The sequence below is a fragment of the Artibeus jamaicensis genome, unplaced genomic scaffold (assembly GCF_021234435.1).
Source record: "Artibeus jamaicensis isolate MK-2021 breed Jamaican fruit bat unplaced genomic scaffold, CSHL_Jam_final contig_793, whole genome shotgun sequence".
Classification (NCBI taxonomy): domain Eukaryota; kingdom Metazoa; phylum Chordata; class Mammalia; order Chiroptera; family Phyllostomidae; genus Artibeus; species Artibeus jamaicensis.
Window position 1 is genome coordinate 9,822,810 of NW_026521975.1, and position 17,447 is coordinate 9,840,256.

The following is a 17,447-nucleotide window of genomic DNA, read 5'->3' on the forward strand; positions in this document are numbered from 1 at the left end:
TTCTTACAAAGGCTTTGCTGGAAGAAGTGAGAAACACAGCCTTGACTTTGGTGGAAAAATTTTTTCCATTTTATATAAAAATTCTATAATGTTGATTTTTAAGGCCAAAAGTGATATAAGTCATATCTTGAGGTCTCTATAAATCCCACAAGGAATCATAGTTCCTACAATTCTCAGCTTTTTTTCTGGAACAGTATTTTTAAATAAACACAGTTTGTCACTTAACTATTTAGTGAACAAGACAGTGATAAGAAAACAGAACCATTTTGAGTTGTAGATGTTCACTCACCAGATGTTCGTTTTGCAGTGCCCTCAAGTGTCTAGACAAAAATTATAAATTCATGTCATAGATCCTCAGAATTGCTCTGGAATAGTAAAAAACTAAGTTTATAACTATTATAATGTTTCAAATCCATGATTACTAAGGTTCTTCTTTTACTACCCTATAGTAAAACTCTATAGCTGTATAATAAAGAAAAAGTATTTCATAGACTGGGTAGCTTTTTCTCCTATATGCCAACATAATTGCTGTGTTGAAATTGACTATTTATAAAAGCTTAATTTACATTCAATTTTGCAAAGTGCATATTAGTGTTAATACCTACTTAAAACATTTGTTACATTTTCTTTGCTTGCTTCTTTTGAATAGATAACACTTTAACAAGGTTCAAAATTCAAAAGATCTAAAAGCTATACAGACTCCCTCTTAACTGTCCTCCCAGGCAACCATTTCACCTTCACAAGGATAACTAAAGTAACTAGTTCTTATATGCCCCTCCAAAGATACTTTAAAACTCTGTATTTTGTACACTGTAATGGGTTATTTTATGTGTTTACACAAAAATGTCCCTGGAGTTAAGCTTAAATTTTCTCTTGTCTTTTTATTTTTAAAAATTTCAGAGCTACAGAAAAATCAATACAAGAGAAATGCATGAATAGCACAAGGAACACCCACATATCCTTTACCTACATTCACCAATTGTTGACATTTTCCCCCATTTGCTTTCTCTCTCTCATACTTAATATTTAGAATGTTTTCCATGCTAAGCTAATATTCACACTACAAAAAATAAACAGAAAACCTGAAAAATTGGTCAACTCAGAAGTCTTATAATAATTTTGGGGGGGGGAAGAGAAAAAAAATGTACTTGAAAAGTAACTAAATAAAATTAAAAAAATAATAATAATAATAATTTTGGTATAATTATAGAACTGAGTGCATATATAAGTGCTATATTTTGATAAATCACAAATTTTTTTTAGATAATAAAATGAGTCCTGTATTTTATATATCAGAAATTCTAATTAATTTGGAGTCGCAAACCTAGATAGCTTCCAAAGGTTTTAGAATATAAAAATGCCCTGTATTGAAGTATCATTTCTAGTGATTTGTAGTTCAATTAGATATATTTGATATACCTAAAAAATAATAGTGGGTACTTTGACAGGGTTGAGAAGAAAGAAAGGGCTCGATTAAAAACAGTGAAATTCAATTCGAAAACAAGAGGAGATAAAGGGGTGAGTATACGAAATCTCTTATTTGAGTGTAATAGACCTTTTTCATAAGCCTTGTTTGAGCTACATTATTAAAATGAGAAAGATTTTGTCATAAGAATTACTTTCAATTATTCTTGCCATGTTGCTTTACAATAGTAGATATTAAGGTAATTTATTAAATTAGAGCTTCCATTTCACAGACCTTGTCAAATTAAAACTATCATTTGATGTATTCTTAACATACTTTCAGTGAAGGTTATTTTTATAAATTATATGAATTTAGTCTTCATTCACATGTTCAATTTAAAATGTGTCACCAATATTAATCATGATGGTTAACTTAATGAATCTTCTGAAAAAATAGTCACCCAAAATAGTAACAATATTGTAACGTCAGTTTATTGGAGTTTTTTCTAGTTAATTCATGGAAATTTTCTTGTTTTTTCCTCTATTCCTAATATAATATATTAATACAATCCATGTTTTAAATGTTTTGAATCAATGCGAATTTTTATTTTTGAGGAAATAAAGTGACAGAAGGAGAAATTTGTAGGTGGTCAAGAAATATATCAAAATTGTTTTATATATATTTTAGACATGTTCTTGTTTTCATTTACTTTATGTCCTGCTTAAAATGGATGTCATTAGATGAACAAGATCTTACAGGCTTTGTCCTATACTATGTTTGTAATTACTGCAATGAAATACATTAGCAAAAAGCCTGAAGAAAGAGCTGGATACATGTATTGAAATACTGTTTGTAGAAGTGTTTTCTGTTTTGTAGGGTGTTTTAATCTAAAGCAAAAGTTTTATACATATTTTGATCATATTTCACATGAATGTATAACTCAGCAAATAAATTAACCCTACTCTGCGCATCTCTGATATTGGTAAGCACTCAAACTTAAAGCTTTAAAATTTAAAAGATAAGAAATATCCTTGAACAAAGACATTAAGTCTAAGTAAATTACATGATACATTCAGTTAGTTTAAAAATGACAAATTCTTTTAAATTAACTTGTAGTTTTCAGAATATATAAAATTACAATATATAGTGTGATCTGAAGCAATATTTAAAATAAAAATTTTGGGAAGAAAAAATCTCAAGGATTTGAAATATATACAGTGCTTTTTGTGCTTATTTTATATATGTCTTTAAAAATTAGTACATTGTCAATATAATGAAAAATAGGTTGCATGTTGTAACTTTTCTTTCATACTGTAAGAAGTTAACTAAATTAACGACGTATTTAAATCTTAGTCTTGTTTGTTGACTGTAACCAAGTTTACACACAGTCACTGTGTTCTAACACAGCATCAAAAGTATGCATGATACTTAGTGGGGTAAAAAATACGCTTGCCATTGATACAGAACTGCATTTCTTTCTGTAACAAGCACTTCCCATTCTAATTTCTTCTTTTCCTTTCCTTACATTGTTTATGAACTTTATTTCCACTGTAGTCTTAAAACATTTCAATTTCTCATTAATATTTTTAACATTCATTTGACAATTTTATAATACTACATATCGATATAATATATTCAGATATTTTATATCTATGTATCATGAATCTGATGTTTTATCAGTTCTTACTTATTACATTCTCTCTTGCAATATAGCATTAATAACAGTAAGTAATTAAACAGAGTATTTTGTATTGGAAATATAGAGACACTGGAGGTAGTATGTTTCTCCAGTTTTGTGTTCTCCCTACACATTTTTGTCTTATTTACTTGTGCTATTTTTATTTTTAATAAATTTTTCACTTGGAGGATGTTGAATAATACAATTAATACATCTCTTAACTAACAAGCATTTCTGTCTCATGTTATGATATCTTATTCTGGCTAACTGCAAAGATATCAAAAATCAAAACATTTTAAACTTCATGTTTCTTTCAGTTGTTTGCTGTGAAACTGACTCTGACCACTATGTATGCAGTAGGAGGAGTAAATAACCTTTTATTTAAATAGCTTTATCAGATATAAAAATTGTTACTGAATTCAAGAGCAATAATTGTCATGAACAAAAAGATTTAATTCTTTCCTAAATTAGATTACCATAACTAGTTATTTTGTTAAAACTTAAATTTTTCTCTCTTTTCTAAAATTTAGATTCAAAGATTTTTATTCAAATAATGCTACTTGACAGTTTATAAAATAATTAGAAGCCCACACTTATTTTTTTTAAGATTGTATTTATTTTATTTTTAGACAGAGGTGGGAAAGGGAGAAAGAGGGGGAGAAAAGCATCAATACGCCCCCTACTAGGGATCTGGCCTGCAACCCAGGCATGTGCCTGGACTGGGGATCGAACCAGCAACCCTTTGGTTCACAGGCCAGAGATCAACCCACTGAGCTATACCAGCAAGGGCTCTTTATATTATCTTTTTCTCATTAACTTAATTTTCAACTTTCATTTAGAGGTATTAGAGCCTTCAAATTTTAAGATTGAAATTCATACTATCTACTTGACTATGAACTATGAGCTTATTAATCCTGAATTTTGGTATGAAAAGGTAAAATGAAAGTTTAACATTTTTTTATGAAAATTCTTATCCAAATAAATTCTTTCAAGTAATAGTATTTGAGCTAAAAGTCACTTTAATTCAGTACCTTATCTCCTGGCCTTTTATGCTTAAAAATGTCACCACGAAAGCATACTGCCTGGTGTCAGTATACTTCAGAATAATGATAGCATCTTATAATATGGGATGAACCAAGGAAAAATCAGAGCAAAATTTTTATTCTTTATGTTCCCACTTAAAAGAATTATAATAATGTTAATTCCTAGTATCACTGGTAGTATATAAGGCTATTTCTTTTTAAGACTTGAGTGCCTATCACAGAAATTACAAAAGAAACTATTCCTCTTTAATAGGCTCATCTTTGTGCTACATGCTTTGAAATATATGAATGCACAAATGGGATGTTCAAGAATGGGAAAAATTGTTTCTGACATCTGTGCAATAAGGCACATCAAAGTAGCTATTTCCTCTTCCTTATGGCAATTATATATGAACTATTCAAATCTTAATTGCCTTTTTGGCTCTCAGGGACACCAAACTTTCTATTCCCTACTCAGGATCTATGGTGCCAATGGATTGAATCCGGTTCTATTTTATTTATGTATACTTTTAAAAATAGATATGAATAGTAGAGCTTAACAACAAAGAAATCAGTTATGATAGCATTCAAATTGGCCCAAGAGTGCTAACTCTTCTTCCTTGGTTGGATAGCATTGATAAATCTGTTGCTGGCCTCTGGCTTTGATGGAGCCCTCTTAGTTTTCTTCCCATTTTCTGATTAATTCCATAAGCATTTAGTTACCTTTTTTTTCTCTCTTCAAAGATACATAGTTAAGAAGGATTTTTTTTAAATATTCAACACTAGAACTTTCTCAACTGTTCTGGTTTTCTTTTTTAATAGAGGTTTTTGTTTGTTGGAGCAAAAAAAAATTGTTTAAAGAAAGGGGGAAAATGTATTCAAGCAAAAGGAAAGTGAAGGTTATTACCAAATGCATAAAAAATATTTGAACAGCTATAGTAAACATTTAAAAAGTTTTGCTATAGAGCACCTAGCTCCTGGAAATCTAGAAAAATGTGCATTGATGTGGAGATGTTACCTTGGTTTGTACTACACTGGTACCTAATCTGATTTACTCTTTCCATCTTTATCAAGTAGCATTTATTCCTATTTTTAGATACTGAATTATACTTTTTACATTTTTCAGTGTTTTTAGTTGTAAAACATTAAAATTGCAGGACTTAATACAAAATTAGAAATTCACTTTATGTGTGATTAAAATTCATATACAAACTGCAATTTGTGGTCATAAGAGTCAGCTTCCACAGAGCTACTAGGCTGGGCGTTTGTCCACACAGACAGTAGACATCCCTTTGTTTTGCCCCTCCTTCTCTTCTTCAGCAGTCATTCAATGACAAGCGTAAAAAGAACCTCTTTTCCCGAAAATTTCCCTTCTACAAGAACAAGGACCAGAGTGAGCAGGAAACAAGTGATGCTGACCGTAAGTATGTGGATCCAGTGGTCAACTGAAAATAAATGTAGAGGGACCTACTGCCCTGCAGTTGGTTGTTACCATGGAGACAGTTTCAAGAGCTGCAACAGGCTACTAAATTGTATTAACCAGGGGCAAGTTAACAGGCATAAATTAATTGTTATACCAATCTTAACTTTTTCTGGTACCTTAGGAATTCTTAAAGTACACAGTATTTTTAAGCTGCATGTTTAACACAGTGTTATTTGATGTAAGAGTTTTTATAATATAAGCACTGAATATAAAAATACTATTTTAGAGAAAAAACATGAATACCTGGGAAGCTACTTAGTGATTTCCAGGTATGATATTGCCATTTTTGATAACTAGATCTTCTGGAATGATTCCATTTTATCCCATTTCTTCTTTATATGTAGACAGTCTGAATTTTACTTTTAAAATTGCAAGAAATAGTTTGCTACTCTACCCTAATCAGCCTCTAATATAAAACTTCTTGTAGTAGGTTACATTTAGCTGCTCACTTACTTCAAACTTTCAAAAATCTACGAAAATTCTCTATAAGATGTGCACCTGTAATGGTCTTGGAACTGTCTCTTATAGTAGCACCAATTTTATGCATTACTGACAACTATTTTCTTTGATTATCTTTTTACTGCTTGCTCTCTGGGAACTACTCTCTACAGGAGATCCCTGACGACATGGGATCAAAAGGCCTGAGTAAGTGATCAAAATACTCCCAAGTTATTTTTTTAACCTCCATCTACAGACCTACATTTTGAGAATCATGGTAGTGCCCTTTTGGCTTGAGGAGGTGTATTATTTAGATTGCTTTTAGACTTTTCATGTTAATAAAATGCTTGGGATTTTTATTTCTATAATATACACCTTTTGTTTTTCTAATGCTCCATTTTTCACATCATTTGAAAAACTCTCTGCTCTCACATTTTTCTTTTTATAATTTTTATGGCAGTTACTTTTGCTAGGGAATTTTTTAATATAAAGGCTTTTTAAATTTTTTAAAAATGGTACTACCTGCCCTCATTAGAATCTAGAAAATAATATTCCTTGAAGTTTTATGTCACCCTTTTTTTTTTGTTAAAACAAGTTAAAATCACTTTGGTTCTGTGTTAGAAAAGCATTGCTATAATGTGAAACTACAAAAACAAATATAAATATTAGAGAAGAATTTTGGACCTCGAGTTCAAATCAGTGTGTGTAGGGGCAAATTAATATCTCTTTTTAAAGAAGGTTGTAATTTGTTAAAAGATTTGTAAGATATTATGCTTTGGTTTTTTTCACTTAATCAAGATGTTGTCTCTGCTCTTTGATTTTCATGTTTAATTTTCTAGCCAGAATTTAATCCTTTTCTTTATTGAATTGTTGTTCAAGTAGTTTTCTGTCTTTTACTCCCATCCCAGCCAACCCCTCCTCCCCCCCCCGCCATAGAATTTAATCTTAATAGAAAGCTTGGTACAGAGTCTGATATATAGGAGTCATTCAATAAATGTTGGAATAAATGAATGAAACAAGAAGTCATTTAAACAATAAAAAATTTTAATTTGGGTGTTTTCAACTTGATTAAATGTGAAATATTTACCAAATATTACTAACTTATTTTAGGTGACAGTTACTCATAGTAACTCATAACAGTTACTTAACCCGCTATAGGCTGAGAGGGTTTTTTTTTTCCTAGATAATTCTTTTTGTTTCAGTTAGTAAGCATTTTGAAAACATTTCTTTACAATTTGCAGATCTAAGGATATAGCCAATATCTTTTAACTCTCTAAGATCTACATTAATAAACATTAAATTTCATAGTTTTTCCCAATTTATCCTAACTGTACTAGAATTTTAGTCTAAACTATAGGTACTTGACTGTTATTTCAACTTTAATTATAGGTTTGTGTAAACTCTTTACGATTTGGCAAGAGCCACAAATTTACTATCACTAGTGACATCTTTTTTTTTTATTTCTTTAGGAAAAATTACCAGTGAAAAAAATCAAAAAATACTTCCACAGATTCTTAATGCTATAGAATTTATTTTGAGAATAACATGTTTTAGAGATTATATGAATCAGCATATGTACGTACATATTTTTGTTATCAGTTGAGTCATTGGAAACCTAAGGAAAACTCATTTTAAAAGGAATTAAGTGAAGAATTTAGTTTCCATACTGATATTATAAAGGTGGATGATAATTAACATCTTGACCAAATTATATTTTTAGTTCTTATTTTAATTGAGGATTGGGACTTGGGAAGAGAAACAAATGAAAAATGGTAACTGGTTACCAGATAGCATCATTTAGAAAAACATTTAAATTTTTCTGAGCAATGACTTAAGCTCCTTTGAATGATAGGTTTCTGTGCTTCACCTCCCAGTAACTGAAAGAATTTATCCACCTAGTAACTTGATGATCAGATCAAGAAGATTGTACTTGGAAAATGTTTAAGGAAACAGAAAAATATCAGTAAAGTTCTAATACTGGATATAATGGAGGTTTTTACATAAAATAGATAACTACCAGTTGAGAAGGTGCTTACGATTACACAGTAAAAACTGGATATTTGTGACCTCAGTTATCTAAAGTTCAGAACACAGAGACTGAACTAAGCAAAATCCTGTGTGACTTTAACATAAGAAAATAAAAACAGCCTCCTATAGGTATTCATCAAGCCTTGTTGGAAAAGCACTCACAAATAACAGAAGAATAAATTATTCCAGAGAAACAAACTTGCTGAAGAGAAGTGAAATAACACTCACTATCAAGAAAGATGTACCTCTGCATGTAATTTCACACAGCCTACAGAAAAATAGAGGATATTTCATTGAAGAGCAGAGAAACAAAAGTGATACCCTAGAATACTTTTCATAGACCATCAATTTAGTGAATCTATAAAGAATGAAATCAAACAAATTATTGATTTGTCCTGTTGACAGTAGAGAAAACAATGAGGGACATTGTTTTCCAAATCTAATTTGGACTAACAACTAATTAGAATGTGTTGGAAATCTGGGAGAATATAAGTAAATCATCATAGCTTGTACAAAGCTAGAAACAGAAAACTGCAGCCTTCGTGCTTTAAGGGGAAAAAACTGGGTAAGATTCCTTTAATGGAGACTAAAAGAAGTAGTTCAAGAGGAGCTATAAAAGGTGCTCAGAAGTGAAATTATGACATAGAGCACAGGTGGCAAACACAAGGCCTGAGGGCCAAATCCAGCCCTGCACTTTGTTTTATCTGGTCCAGCACCTTGTCTCTACCTGGCTGCAGCGCTGAGCTCCTTGTCCCTAGTTTAGGAGTAGTTACATTTATATGGTCCTAAAATTACATTTGACCCCTTGAAGGCAACTGCAAGGCTCTGCAGCCCCCGGTGAAAATAGTTTGACACCCCTGACATAGAGTATCAGAGAACGTTTGTACCTATCTTTTGTATGCAGCTCAATTTTTATAGTTTTTTATTTTGAGGAACCCCTCAACAACTTCCTGTGTGAGGCACACAGGTTACATATCTTTCTTCTCATTTTGAAGACTTATTTAAACAGATTTGCACTGAGCTCTTACATGCCAAAATGAGACTTTCATTTGCGTTAGGATAAGTGTAAGAGCAGTATTATTGCTTGAGATTAATGCCATGTATTATTTCAAGAGCACAAAGAGAAGAGACACGATGCATTCTCAGGAAGAAATGTTTGATAGAAAAGTGAGACTTGTTTAAAGAGATTTGAAATGATTGGTCATCAAGCATAAAAAAATTAAAATTAAAGTTCGAAGAATATATTTGTACCATATATGTGAAAGGGATATTATCCTTACACTATATATTTCCAAGAGATTAAAAACCACTCTCATTAGAAACTGGACAAAGGATGTAAGAAGTGTGCTCAAAAGATAAGCAAATGAAATAAACATATAAAAATGTTTAATGTCTGTAGTAATCAATAAACAAAGCGACATTTTACCCATCACCTTGGTAGACCTTTCTTTTAAAGGATAGCCCAGTGATGGGAGAGGGTTCTGGAGAATGACTACTTTTAACATACCTTACTGTTGGGAGTGTAAATTGGTACAGCCTATCTGGAAAAGCATAACTTTTGACCTGCTGATAGTTCCTCTCCAAGGAATTTATTCTAGGGGTATAATCAGATGGAGACAATGGTTTATATGTCAGATGTTTTAGTATTATTTAGAAACTATAGCCCCCCCCAAAGTTGACATTATCCTAGAATGTCTTACAGTTAAAGGATTAGTTAATAATGTTTATATATACTTTGTAATATTATTATATAACCATTAAATTTCATATTCAAACATAAGGACATGGGGAAGTGTTCACAATATATGTGAAAAAAGTAAATATGAAACTATATTGTCTCAGATTTCTGAATGAACATTTACTTAGGGCTATTTGAATATTGTTTCTTTGAACATTCTTATACATGTTTTTTGGTGAGCATATATATGGCTTTCTGTTAGGGAAATAACTAGGAAAGGAATTGCTAAGTTGTAGATTATATGTATGCTCAGCTTTAGTAGACACACTGCAAAGTAGTCTACTACTGCCTGAGTTCCAGTTGCTACATACCCTTCTCTGTGTTTGGCATATCTGTTTTTGTTTTTATTTTTCATTTTGGCCATTCTGCTAGATGGTAAAGGTGTTCACTGTGGTTTTAATTTACATTTTCCTGTTAAGTAAAAATGTGAACACATTTATATATGTTTAATAACTTTTGAACATCTTTGATGAAGTCTCTTGAAAAAGATTAGTTTTATCTGGAGAAAGCATTTTACCTTTTTAATAAACTCCTAAGCCATGATGATTATACTTTTCCCAGGGCCATACTTTGAGTATTGAGATTTTATTGTAGAGAAGCTGTTGGTAGTCTTAGAGAACTAAGATAAATAGGACAAATCCCAAAAAAAGATAGAAAAGAGATTATAGTAACTAACTTTCTTTACTTAATATGATAGACATATCCAATATTAGAGTAATAATAAAATAAACCCCACAGTATTCTTTTGTACCCATCATCTATTATCAACTCATGATTAGTATTATTTCTTCTATACCAACTACTCTCTCCATCCTTTTATTCCATCGCAGTAACTAATGTTTTTTCTTTTTGTATTAGAGATTGCAGAGTATAATATCGATCCTAATACAAATTTAAGAATTTTTTTTATTATCCCTACTTCTGGGAATGGGTGTTAAAGAAATAGGACAGTCCTGGCTGGTGTAGCTCAGTGGATTAAGCAAGGGCTGCAAACTAGAGGGTCACCGGTTCAATTCCCAGTCAGGGCCAATACCTGGGTTGCAGGCCAGGTCCCCAGTAGGCAGCGTATGAGAGGCAACCACACACTGATGTTTCTCTCCCTCTCTTTTTCCCTCCCTTCCCCTCTCTCTAAAAATAAACAAAACTTTTAAAAATAAATAAAATTATTTTTAAAAAAGAAATAGGACAGAGGGTTAAAAGCTGTATAAATAGAGGCATTCATAATAATTTGATGATGTCTGTGGAAAACAATTAAAAGCAAACTAAAATGTCTAAATAAGTAAGGTCAATCATGACTGATCAGTGCAATAGAATATTATACAAGAATTTTAAATAATTGTTTTCAGGTTCATGTGGTAACATGGGACAAAATTTTTAATTATAAACTTTTAAAAACCACCATTTTTATCTCCTTGATAAACTATAATTTTTATGTTTCTGCTTTACTTAAATATAATCATGATTAAGAAAGTTGTACCTTTGCAGATTAGAGTAACTTATTTTTTACTATTACAATTCAAGAACTGTTCTCTTTATTTGAAATCTTCAGTTCTACCATTCTCTGAAGTTTTCAGTAGTGCCACTTGATTTTAGGAGACTCTGTGGGTGGTATGGCACAGCAGATAATTTCTCCTCAAATTTTTTCCTTATCTTTTAAGATTTTATTTATTTTTTAGAGAGAGGGGAAGGGAGGAAGAAAAAGAAAAGGAACATCGATTGGTTGCCTCTTGCACATCCCCAGTCTGGGAACCGGCCTGCAACCCAGACACATTTGCTGATCTGGAATCGAACTGGGGACCCTTATGTTTTCAGGCCCATAATCAACCCATTGAGCTACACCAGCCAGGGCTACCTGACATAAGAAATTTAGATTTTCCTCTCTGGGGAAGTTTTGGTTTTTAGTTTTTATAAATAAAATTACCTTTTTTATCCAAGGGCAACATGTATTGGGAGAACTGAGATTACATTTACACAAGAGAAGAGTACCTGGTGTTTACTGAACAATTAAGTTATGAAATGGGATCACTTTTAGGGAAGGCCAGGAAATTCTCAACTGGGCATATTTGCTTTATCTTTTTTGTTTTGCAAAGCAGCCATTGTTAGTTTCATCAGAGCAGTTTCTCAGAAATATTAATCTACTTTTAAAAATTCCACCCTCTAGAATTCCCTTCCATTTGACTTTGAGGCATCTGAATCTATGACATCTAAAACGCTTTATCTGCATGGTCTCAGGAACATGGATTTTAATTTTTTTTTCCAGGAACAAGAGAGAAGCTGAACTAAAAACAAGATCATTTATTATTTAAGACATCTCTTCATTAAAATGGGCATCTCTTTGTTCAAATATAACTTGTCTCCTTTGTCAGTGATTGTTTCATAAACTAAATTAAATGGTACCATTTTCTCTTGGAGTTTTATGTCTACAGTTGGACTAATTTAGGATTACTCTTGACGTCTTTGCTTGTAAACTGAGTTGTACAAAAAAGAGGCATTGTCCTTAATTATGGGGGTTGGGGTTTCCTAGCTAACTCATATAATTTATTTGAAAAAAATTAAACTCTTCCAAGAAAATCAAGGATGCTTTTTAAGTATTCATTGGATATGTGTGGTTTATATCTCAGCATTTTGTAATGTCACCTTATGTTTATTTTGATAACTTGCTTTTTTAAAAGTCATGACACTGTTTTTTTTTTTATTTTTTTCATTGTCCTGCAATTTCAGAGCATGTAACTTCTAATGCCAGCGATAGTGAAAGTAGTTACCGTAAGTGTTTAAAGTTATTTGTTCTTTTGTAATCTCAAGTAATATATATTCTTTGGGATTTTTTTCCTCTTAGTAATGTGTTCTGAAATTACTGAAAATTAGATAATCTTTTAAAATAAGGGAGAGCCAAATAAAATTCAGAAAACTTGAAAAATAAAATGATATCATATGTAGAGAAGTTACTTTATGAAATTTTAATAAAATAAAATCCTTTTTACATCAGTGCTATTTGGGAACATAGCACATATATATGTGTGTATGTGCATATTTTTAAATAAACTAAATACTTAGTTAAATGAGAGATGAATTTATATTTTGCTCTTTACGTTAGTATTTTTATTTTGTTTTAACATGAGCATTAAAATATTTTTCTGTAATGTTAAATAATAATTGGCTTTATTTCCTTTTTATTTTGTATCACTAGTACTAGTCTGGGTCAAGTTACTATTTATCACCAGCCTTAGATGAATATAAGAAATGATGAAGGAAAAAGTTTCAACAGTTGCCCAGACTATAATACTGATTTTTATTTTTGGTGTCTTGTGTTACATTCTTAATATTATAGTAATAACATTTTCTTTCTCTAGCTTACTTTACTATGACAATACAGAATATAATACACATAAAACAAAATATTTGTTAATTGACTCTCTATGTTATCAATAAGGCTTCCAGTCAACATAAGCTATTAGGAGTTAAGTTTTGGGGGAGTCAAAAGTTATATGCATATTTTCAACTGCATGAGTACTCAGCATCCCTAATCCCCAAGTTGTTCAAGGGTCAACTATATATTAGTAAGTGAACTATAGAAGCATATGAAGTTTTTTAACAGATTTGGACATGGGAGGAGGGGAGAGCACATGAATATTGTCAATTCTAGGACCTTAAAAATTAAAATTGCTTTTCTAACTTTTTTTTTACTGCTGTCTAATATGAAAGTAATCTTGATTACAGATGAGTATGGCTGCTCAAAAGGTCCATCCTCTTAATATCAGTTACTCTATTTCTCATGTCGACAATATATACTTTTAATCCTCATTCATTTGATGGGTTATTTTGGTTTTGCATAATAGTTACTTAATAGTTTTTTTGTATGGGAATGTGATTTCTTATATTTTAGCATTTTATTATTAGCAACTACTCTATAAAACTCACCATAGAGTACTTGAGTAACTTTTTAGACTAAAAAGAGGTAGTGAAAGTATATACTGTCTGCCTCATCATTTGCATGAATTATTACCTGTGGAATAATTCAAGTTGCATGTTTTTGCTAATATGTAAACCATGTTTTATATACAGTACTTTTAAAAGCAGCTTGTAAGTATGTATTTTACATGTTATAATAAACTTGAAACAATAAAATACACTTTTAAAGGAAGGAGTATTTATGCCAAAATATGAATTTAAAAGATCTATAGCTGCATACATACATGTAATATAAACCATTGACAAATTTAGATGGTTGTTAAAGAATCTTGCTAATCAAGGAGAAAATCTCCAAATGCATTATCCAATATTGATAGTCTTCATTGAACCACTTAAATGAATTAACAGTCCTTCCTATTCATTTTCTATACATTTGTGTGTGTATGTGTGTGTGTATGTGTTAAGAACCCCTGAAATTGTTAACTCTTTTTTAATTCTTTTCATTGAGCTATGATTTCTAAACTTCTTTATTTAAGAAATGCTTAAGCTCTAAACCTTTAATGTTAGAGGATTTAACTTTTAAAGTGCTTTTAAGACCAAAGCAAAATATATTTTACCTCCTTTGTTGTTTGTGTGATTCATTTTGTTCGAAGGGGAGAATTTAGTTTTATCTGAAGCTTTTTTTAAACTTAAATGTAATTTTTTAAAAAGTAAGTGAATTATTAGAATAAGTATATTTTTACCAGTGAAATAGTAACCATAGTTTTAGCTTTGCATTAAAATTTTTTTATTGTAAAATAGTCGTAATTATAAAAATGTGTATGTATTCTGTTAAATATTATATCTGGCAGATTTTAAAAGCTGCATATTCTTTTCTTTTTTTAATATTTTATTTATTTATTTTTAGAGAGAGGGGAAGGGAAGGAGAAAGTGGGAAAGAAGCATCAGTGTGTGGTTGCCTCTCATATGTCCCTTACTGGGGACCTGGCCTGCAGCCAGGCATGTGACCTGACTGGGAATCAAACCGGTGACCCTTTGCTTCACAGACCCATGCTCAATCCACTGAGCTACACCAGCCAGGGCTGAAAAGCTGCATATTCTTAATAACAGTAAATTCCTTAAGATGTACATACATAGAACTGCTCTTTAAATTCAATCTTTAAAAGAGTTAATACTCAGATTAATAGCACATACATGACATCACAAATGAAGATTTTAAATAGATTTAATCATAATCTGTAAACAATAACAGAAAGATAGTTATTAAAGAAACAGCACATTTATGTTTTGTTTTTACATTTATCAAACTTAACTTTATGACTTTGTGATTTGCCACTATTTTTTACTAAAACTTGTCAGAAATAATTTATAAAGTATCTTTTTTTTTTACATCTTTGCTGTTTCCTCAGGAAAATTCTAGCAATTTATAGGTATATATGAGGCATTAAATTGGCATTAGTTATCTTTATAGATTTTTTTATCTGTACTTTAACTTTCTAATAGGTGGTCAAGAAGAATATGTCTTGTCATATGAACCAGTGAATCAACAAGAAGGTTTGTGAAGCCTGTTGATGTTTTACAATCTTGGAGAAATATATACTACCTAATTTGGGAAATAGGTCTAACTCATATCTCAAAAAATTTTACCATACTTTTTTACTATATTTATAAAAATAGAATTTTATTGCATGTATTTTATGAAATATGGGGGTTTTGCCTGGAATATATTAGAATCTAGTGGCTTTGTTTGTATTGGCATTTTATTTCCCAAGTAACTTCTCTCCAGTGTTCATAAAGTATTACTGTCTTCCCACTGATCCTTGTTTAAAATTTTGGAAGCATCTTTGATCCTTCTTTGTTCCTCATCTACCTTGTCCAGTCAGTTCCTAGAAACTATGTATTCTGTCATTTATTTTTTATTTATCACCTCCTAGTCATCCCTTCTACCACAATGTTAATTCTGACTCTCATCACCACTTTCTCTTCCAGCATGATCCCTACTTTTTTTGTCCTTCTTTGATCTGCTTCTTTATCATTTCTACTTCAGAAGTGATCAGTAAAACACAGAGCTGTGTTTTCTCATTTCTAATGAGATCATGTTAGCAATATACAGAAACATTATCTGCTGAAATACTGGGTTTAACTTGGTTGAATTTTCAATTCTATGACTTCCAAAAGGAGGTTGACTTAAGCTTAAGATCTTAGTGAAGGCTTAGAAACTAGTAAGTTAGCCAACATTGGTGGAGAAAGGAAAAAAAAAAGAATTTCTTCATAGCTGTTAAGTATACTGTTTGTCTCTGGTGAAATAAAATACATTGATGATTGTTTAGTGTGTATTCCTTTTAACATGCAGTTTATCTTTATAGTTAATTACACTCGACCAGTGATCATATTGGGACCTATGAAAGACAGGATAAATGATGACTTGATCTCAGAATTTCCTGACAAATTTGGATCATGTGTTCCTCGTGAGTAACCCACATAAAAATTCTTAATTATTGTTCTTAACATTTTGTCACTGTGTGTGGCGAAGGTAAATATTATCATTTTAATGATTCATATACTTATTTTATTAGTTATTCTTCCATATGCTTATCTTTTATCAAAATCAAATCTCTGTTTTGTTGAACTTTATTAAACAATTTTTAAGTAGAAAATGGATTTGTTATATTTTTAATACTAAACACTTTATGTTCTTTCTATTAAAGATACAACTAGACCAAAAAGAGATTATGAGGTTGATGGAAGAGATTATCATTTTGTGACTTCAAGAGAGCAGATGGAAAAAGATATACAGGAACATAAATTCATTGAAGCTGGCCAATATAACAACCATCTGTATGGAACAAGTGTTCAGTCTGTGCGAGAAGTAGCAGAAAAGGTAAACTTCACAATGGTCCCAGAATACAGTTTTGAATTAGAAATGCCTTTGACGGTGTGAAAAAATGATGGAATAGCAACTTTTCATATGTTTTAAAACATATAGATGTTGCAGCATTGATTAATTATATTAATTCATTCAACTAAATACTTAATTTTCAGTGGCTTGGAGAAATACATACAAAATAAAGAAGACCAGCAAAGTGAGGTAGAAATAATAACATGAATCTCTCTAAGAATAGAGGTTATTATTTTAAGGTTCTACATTTGCTAGAGATAGGCCTTGTGTTTCCAACATCCAGCATAATTAAGGAGCTATGATCAGCAGTGTCAATCAGTAAAAATAAACCACATACCCAAGAGAAGTGTAGTTACTGCTATTACTGAGACTAGAGAGAAATTTCTCCTGAACAGTCATTTAATGAAAGAGTTTTAAAAAATACCCAACAGCATTGTAACAGCAACAGATTATCTGAAAGCATTCTTCAGGATAGTATGAAGATACATTGACATTAAATTAAACCAGTATTAAGGTGAGGCCAAAGTGTGTCCCAGACATTGTGCTATTCTTCAGTCACTCCTTGGGCCCAGAAAATAAGCATCAGCAAGTTACATTATACCCTCAAAGCTAGTTCTTCAGTCATAACAATATACCTATAAAGCAAAAAAGCAGTAATTCTGCATCTCAGTTTTCCATCTATAAATGCTACTCTTTGTATAAAGGTTTTGGTTAATTCTGATTAGTATTAAAAATTGAAAAAGTGGAAATTTTAGTGATGGCAAGAATTTGAGAAAATAGGAAATCTTAGATTATTAATGAAGATAGAAATTAACAGAACTTCTAGAAATAGTTTGGCAGTACCCAC

General features: G+C 31.0%; 1 protein-coding gene across 9 annotated transcripts in view; it reads left to right on the top strand.

Annotated features, from left to right (window-relative positions):
- Nucleotides 1-17,447, top strand: part of DLG1 (discs large MAGUK scaffold protein 1) — a 306,240-nt gene that overhangs the window by 253,678 nt on the left and 35,115 nt on the right. For 4 of the 9 annotated variants that reach the window (XM_037147391.2, XM_037147387.2, XM_037147385.2 and 1 more), the window contains 6 exons: nt 1,449-1,518; nt 5,426-5,525; nt 12,514-12,555; nt 15,205-15,255; nt 16,068-16,169; nt 16,410-16,582. In XM_037147391.2, coding sequence (XP_037003286.1) covers nt 1,449-1,518; nt 5,426-5,525; nt 12,514-12,555; nt 15,205-15,255; nt 16,068-16,169; nt 16,410-16,582 — 538 coding nt within the window. Of the gene's footprint in view, nt 1-1,448; nt 1,519-5,425; nt 5,526-6,199; nt 6,234-12,513; nt 12,556-15,204; nt 15,256-16,067; nt 16,170-16,409; nt 16,583-17,447 lie in introns of all 9 variants that reach the window. The other 5 variants (XM_037147393.2, XM_037147390.2, XM_037147394.2 and 2 more) reach the window with 2 other exon arrangements.